The 7,087-nt window shown below is 48.8% G+C and overlaps 1 protein-coding gene across 2 annotated transcripts; it reads left to right on the forward strand.

Annotated features, from left to right (window-relative positions):
- Nucleotides 1–244: 244 nt before the first annotated feature.
- On the forward strand, nucleotides 245–4,584 carry LOC123071179 (glycerophosphodiester phosphodiesterase GDPD1, chloroplastic). 2 transcript variants are annotated; one of them, XM_044494691.1, is made up of 8 exons: nucleotides 251–495; nucleotides 586–782; nucleotides 2,694–2,753; nucleotides 3,106–3,186; nucleotides 3,294–3,494; nucleotides 3,589–3,684; nucleotides 3,784–3,980; nucleotides 4,093–4,584. In XM_044494691.1, the coding sequence occupies exons 1-8, from the start codon at nucleotides 405–407 to the stop codon at nucleotides 4,322–4,324; spliced, it is 1,155 nt and encodes a 384-aa protein (XP_044350626.1). In that variant the 5' UTR covers nucleotides 251–404; the 3' UTR covers nucleotides 4,325–4,584. The 2 variants fall into 2 exon arrangements, with proteins under 2 accessions (XP_044350625.1, XP_044350626.1); XM_044494690.1 differs by having other exon boundaries at nucleotides 245–782.
- The last annotated feature ends 2,503 nt before the right edge of the window (nucleotides 4,585–7,087 follow it).

The following is a 7,087-nucleotide window of genomic DNA, read 5'->3' on the forward strand; positions in this document are numbered from 1 at the left end:
ATTAAAGTTACACATGTTTTTCAAAAAAGAGAGAGAGAGAGAGAGAGAGAGAGAGAGAGAGAGAGAAGGAAAAGCGAGACAGGGTGACGTAAAAATAGGACAGGAGACCTGTCCGGAACGAAAAGGCGATGCGGCAAAGCGAATATCCCGGAGGATAAACCCGGGAGCCCGAGCGGCACCCTGGAATATTCTCGCTCCGGCATCACATTCAACTCCGGCGTCCATCCGTCCGTCCATATAAACTCCTTTCCCCGCCCGTTGCAACTCGCCAGCCAGCCAGCCATCGAACCCCCCTCCTTCTCCTCTCCTCGCCGAACCCACCCCGGCGCTCGCTGTCCGAAATCCCCACCAATTCGGCACGCCGCACGTGTGCGTACGTATATAACACATCGGTCGACCGATCAATGGCCCTGCTCAAGGCCGCGCGCGTCGCCGACGTCCCCACCCTCGACGTCGTCGTGCCGGACCACCTCACCGCCGCCGCGCGGGTCCTCGGTACGCGCCGCTGTTCCTTTCGTCCCCGCGTCTCTACTTTTCGGTTGGTCATCAATCGGCCGGTAATAACGCGCGCGCGTGCGACCGCAGACGCGGAGTCGGTGGCGACGATGAAGAGGCAGCAGCGCGGCGCGGGCCGGCGGTTCGCGGTGATCGGGCACCGCGGCAAGGGGATGAACGCGCTGGCGTCGCCGGACCGGCGGCTGCAGGAGGTGAAGGAGAACTCGGTCCGGTCGTTCAACGAGGCGGCGCGCTTCGCCGTCGACTACGTCGAGTTCGACGTCCAGGTATGAAGAAGATCTCGATTCCGTCCCCTCCAATCGAATCCCTCCCACCTCCCCTGCGTGCTACGTTAATTAATTAATTTGTTAGGCCTCTGTTACGCACTTGCGCGGGTTCCGAGGAAAGGAACGGGTGTATGGGTTCGGTCTACGCGGGTCCCGGGCTTCCAGGAACTGGTGTAGCTCTCCTCGGTGTAGTGTGTCCGGTCTAGGGGATCTTTGTTGATGGCGACGTGGCCGTCCGGAGCGGCTCGAGCACGTTTTGCCGTGTCGCCGCTGGGGAAAGGGAAAGGGGAAGGTCGCCGCGTAACGAAGCGACCCCACGTGCGCCGCGGTGGCCTCCCATGTGGAGTAGTGGGGCGGCTCATCGAGCTCTCCAGATCTGACCAGCTCACCAGCACAAAATAATACTCCAGTACTCCTAAATAATTCACAAAAACTTGTACTAACACAGTTTAAAACCACAATAGTTTTGCTAAAGCATCTAACATGTCCCCTAAGAGCAACTCGGATAGCTCCAGTATCCCTGCGAACACTTCCATTTACGGGAAGTTAGAGTAAAAAAAGCCTGCGCAATATTTTTTACGGGATTCTGTAAAAATACCTCCTCCATCCTCCTAGTTTATTGGTAGATGATCTTTTCATATAACTAGGCTGCCCGTAATGGTATTATCATAGGTAGTATCATGCATGCCAACTAAGCAATTTTGATGAGATGACATAGAATTAAATGAAGAAAGAGATGTTTGAGTATCATATCATGATACCGTATCATATTAAATGATGTGCTACTTTGTGTCATGCATGGCAATAAATGTAGTACTCTATGATACCAACATATGATACTTTGCATTACGGATGTAGTATCATACACTAGTATCATATGCATGATACTAGTATATGATACTCTCCATTATAACCAGCCTTATGTCTGTGGATAACCGCCTGAAATTTCACGGACGCCGGCCACCATGGACACACGTTGTCACTGACTTGCGGCCCCAACGCCTTTTTGAATGAAAAATGCAAATTTATACTTCCTCCGTTCCAAAATAAGTGTCTTGAGCTTAGTATAAATTTGTACTAGAGCTAGTACAAAGTTGAGACACTTATTTTGAGATGGGGAAGTATTTTATGGGCAGAAGTTTTACGGGAACTGAAAAAAGTAGGTGTTAGAAAACTTTTCCTAAATTATACAGTCATCCTATAAGAAGATTTTTATGGGAGCTCTCGGAGTTGCTCTAATATTGCAAATCCTGTATCAATAATTTTTTGCGAAGATTTGTGTGGATATTCTTTTTTTTTTTATGTTTGACCGAGTCTAATGTGTAACTAGGGCAAATATAGATGTGTCTTAGCCTCTTAGGCAGACCCAAACCAATAGACGTAATTTGACAGATTAAAGATTTGGTCCTAGATTGGTTTGTTCGAAATGTCGTTATATTCTTGATGTATCCGATGTTGATACGATATTACAGTGGACTGTGACGAGGCTGCATCAACGATGTCGTCTATTCAGGGTCGTTGCGATCGTACAACTTTTGTCGTACCTGAAGCAGCACTCATGCAAGATAGTACACTAGCTAGTTGTTCGTTTGTCCTGTTGCACTAGTGCGATCTAGTACATCTGATGACGCCAAACCCCACCTCCACCTTGTACTTATATCAAGATCAAATATCTTGCCTGTCCCATATATCTATCGTTTAGTCCATCGTTTTTTTTTTTCTTCTTACAGTGCTATTGCGCAAAAACGCCAACTAAATGTTTCCATTCCTAATTTGCTTCAAAGCTAAATTTGTTCAAAGTGTTCAAAGAAGATACTGATTTTTTTCACTTCTGGCCCTTCTCTCTTTGTCTCCTAAATAAGTCAGTGTGCAAAGATGTTGAGAAGAGAACCATGAATATCAATTTTGTAGGTCACCAAGGACGTCTGCCCAATCATCTTCCATGACAACTTCATCATTACTGAGGAGCATGTAAGTTCATATGTGCACTCTTGCTTTGTATGCGTATCACTTTCCATCATTTCCTCTTCCCCGGTGAGTGATTGTAGGGGCTGTTTGGATGGGCCCACCAATTATTTGGCTAACGATTTTGCCATATGGGCTCGCCCAGATGTTGGCAATGAAACTGAATAGCTGGCCAAAAGGTTGGCGTACACCCGAAATTTCGGCAGCCATGCTGCTATCCGAACAGCCATGTAGAAACCGCCACAAAAAGCACATGCCAAACAGGCTACTACCTGACATGCTGCCAACTTTGATGTTTTCCTGTTTCCATATCACTTGTAAGCAACCAACCTAACTCACCTGAACTATCTGTTTTCAGGGCAAAATTTCAGAGAAGCGTGTCACTGATCTTCAGTTGGAAGATTTCCTCCAGTATGGCCCACAAAACAAGCAAGGCAAGGTATGGAGAAAGTGCAAAACACCAGTGTGCTCATTTGGTCATTAGTAGTGGTTGCATAAAGTTTGACATAATGCATCTGATTATTCATTGCTTATTGCTAAATTCAGAATGGGAAGCCTTTGCTGCGGAAAATGAAGGACGGCCGGGTGTTGAATTGGAGCGTTCAGTCAGATGATCCTCTTTGCACCCTTCAAGAAGCATTCGAGAAGGTCAATCCAAGATTGGGCTTCAATGTCGAGCTGAAATTCGATGACAATCTTGTGTACCAAGATGAGGAGCTCACTCACATCCTCCAGGCCATCCTCAAGGCATGTACTATTACTGCAGTACATGAGTCACTTTCGGTTGGTTACAGCTTGATACCTGTTGTTCTAACACATCAGATTTTCAACTTGTGAACAGGTGGTCTTCGAGTGTGCCAAGGATAGGCCTATCATTTTCTCTAGCTTCCAGCCCGATGCTGCGCAGCTCATGCGAAAACTACAGAGCACATACCCTGTAAGTGCAATATTATTACCGGACAGAGCAAGCACATGGAACTTGTATCCATTCCACACCATGAGCGTCACTGATCGCCATCGTTATGATGTTTGTCAGGTGTACTTCTTGACGAACGGAGGGACAGAAGTCTACGCCGACGTGAGGAGGAACTCGTTGGAGGAGGCGGTCAAGCTGTGCCTCGCCACTGGCATGCAAGGGATCGTGTCCGAGGCCCGCGCGGTCTTCAGGTTCCCGACTGCCATACCGAAGATCAAGGAGGCTGACCTCTCCCTACTAACTTACGGGACACTCAAGTAGGTTCTCTAGTTCTTCATCAACGTCTCTGGAATGACGGCCTAGTTGAGCTGGGGTTTATCTGAATTTGAATGCTAAAAATGTTTCTGACGCCGTTGTGGAAATGTGCAGTAACGTGCCGGAGGCGGTGTACATGCAGCACCTGATGGGGGTGAACGGGGTCATCGTCGACCTCGTGCCGGAGATCACGGGGGCCGTCTCGGACCTCATCGCTGTCCCGGAGATCGACACGGAGATCAATGATCTGAGCAGCCAAGCTGTGAAAGATGCCGCGTCGACGCCAAATTTCACGCAGCGGGAGATTTCATTCCTACTGAGGCTGATGCCGGAGCTTGTGCAATAACACAGACTGCACCCCATTGATGGCTTTGGATGTAACTGACTGATTGGCATACAGGAAGAGGAGCCCCTTGTGGAGGGCAGTACAAGTATACGTACTGGGTTGGTGTGATCTCCTTCGGTGAGCCCTGGTCCTAGGAGAATTGGGGATTGTTTTATACATGTTGTAGCGAGGGGGCATTGATTTATACATGTTGTAGCGAGGGTGGTGATTTTTCTGGATATACAGTGAATGTCATCGTCACAATGGCGGTGTTATTACTACGCTAGTACTCCCTCATATTGGATGTAGGTCATCTCCAACACCCTTCCCATTAAATCCCCCTTTCCGGTCCCATTTTCTTTCATTCCGTCCCTTATCATCCGCACCCTCCTCTGACACCGTTGCTGTACCTCTTTGGTCGGCATACTGGCATCGTCGGACCTCCGCAACCAGTACACTCTGTCCCCATGTATGGACGTCACACGCATTAGGTGTTCAGTCAAATGCCATTGAGCTTATTTTCGAACACCACGCAATAGGTGTTCAGTCAAATGCCATTGAGCTTATTTTGCCATTGAGCTTATTTTCGAACACCACGTCTTTTTTAGTATGAGAATGATGGTGGGGTACTCGACCATGCATGATGAGTTGTGCGATGCGTGGTAGGTTGTATCCATGAATTTCGTAGGTAGGAGTGGATGGGGGACCTTCTAGCAGCAAGTGCATGAATTTCACGCACAAAAAGCGTGTTGCGCCCTACCACATGCATATCATCCATGATCGCAATGTAAGGTCGTTATCTTATAGATTGTACGCCATCCAGACCTCCGTCACCAAGTTTTCTGGCGCGGTTGATATGGTGGAGGCAAGGTGACCATTACGCACGGCAAAGGAGGAGATCGTAAGTTTTGCTTCTTGCTCAAGTTGTTGATTGATTCATTCATTCGATGTTGTTATTCATTGTGTAGCCTGAACGCGTTGTCGTGATGCACCACAGGATAGAGGGACATTTATTTATGCGCATGCGTTGTTGGATGAAGCTGAAGGTCCAGTATGTATGGGACGATAGGATCTGTGCATGAAAAACTTATTGAACATCCGGTTAATCTCGTTGAATTTGAACTATTATTGTGCTAGACTTATTTACATGCTATCTATGGATGATTTGTGCTATGTTCTATTTGAACTTTGATGAAATCTGTCATTTTTGCGTGAATTTTGTCCGGTTAGTTGCAAATTTGGGCGATGCTACGCGTTGGCCGACAGATCTTTTTAAAGGATCTGTCGCCATCACGGTCGTTTGATCTGACGCCATCCAATGGCCCGGCCCTTTCCGCACAACTGCAACAAATACAGTACTGCAGGACCCTTTGCAACAGATCTCATGTTGCAGAAACATTTGCAACAGAGGTTCTGTAGCAGATTTTTTTGTCTTACTTTTCACAACATGGGTATTGTTGCGGAACGGCTTCTGCAACACAAATGATGTTGTGGATTTTTTTTGTCTTAACTTTTTTGCAACATTGATGTTGTTGTAGAAGGACTTCTGCAACACAAATGATGTTGCGAAAAAACTGGTAAGGCAGCATAGGCACGCGTTCAGTGGTGGAGATCCTGGTTGGCCAACATGGAAAGGAGGAGAGGAGGCCGAGGGAGGGAGGGAGGAAGGAGCCACGGGGCGTTGGAGGTCCCAGCAACGGCGAGCGGCTGGGCTGGACGCATTATGTGTTGGGGATCATAGTAACAATTCAAAAAAAATCCTAGGTGTCACCAAGATCAATCTAGGAGATGCTAGCAACGAGAGAGAGGGTGTGCATCTTCATACCCTTGAAGATTGCTAAGCGGAAGCGTTACAAGAATGTGGTTAATGGAGTCGTACTCGCGGCGATTCAAATCGCGGAAGATCCGATCCAAGCGCCGAAGGGACGACGCCTCCGCGTTCAACACACGTACAACCCGGTGACGTCTCCTCCTTCTTGATCCAGCAAGGGGGAAGGAGAAATTGAGGGAGAACTCCGACATCACAAAGGCGTGGTGGTGGTGGAGCTCGTGGTTCTCCGGCAGGGCTTCGCCAAGCACTACAGAGGAGGAGGAGGTGTAGGAGGTGGAAGGGCTGCGCTAGGGGAAGGGGTGCGGCTGCCCTCCCACCCCCTCTATTTATAGGGCGAAGGGGAGAGGGGGCCGTCCCCCCTAGATGCATCTAGAGGGGGGCGGCGGCCAAGGGGGGAGCTTGCCCCCCCAAGTTGGTGGGAAGCGCCCCCACCCCCTAGGATTTCCAACCCTAGGAGCCTTGGGCCCTTGGGAGGCGCCCACTAGGGGGCTGGTTCCCACCCATATTCAGCCCACTTTGCCCCCCAGGGTAGGTGGCCCCACCCGGTGGACCCCCGGACACCTTTCGGTGGTCCCGGTACAATATGGATAATCCCCGGAACCTTTCCGGCGACTGAAACTGGACTTCCCGTATATAAATCTTCACCTCCGGACCATTCCAGAACTCCTCGTGATGTCCAAGATCTCATCCGGGACTCCGAACAACTTTCGGTAACCACATATAATTTCCCATTACAACTCTAGCGTCACCGAACCTTAAGTGTGTAGACCCTACGGGTTCGGGAACCATGCAGACATGACCGAGACAGCTCTCCGTCCAATAACCAATAGAGGGATCTGGATACCCATATTGGCTCCCACATGTTCCATGATGATCTCATCAGATGAACCACGATGTCGGGGATTCGATCAATCCCGTATACAATTCCCTTTGTCCATTGATATGTTACTTGC

The sequence above is a fragment of the Triticum aestivum genome, chromosome 3B, assembly GCF_018294505.1.
Source record: "Triticum aestivum cultivar Chinese Spring chromosome 3B, IWGSC CS RefSeq v2.1, whole genome shotgun sequence".
NCBI lineage: Eukaryota > Viridiplantae > Streptophyta > Magnoliopsida > Poales > Poaceae > Triticum > Triticum aestivum.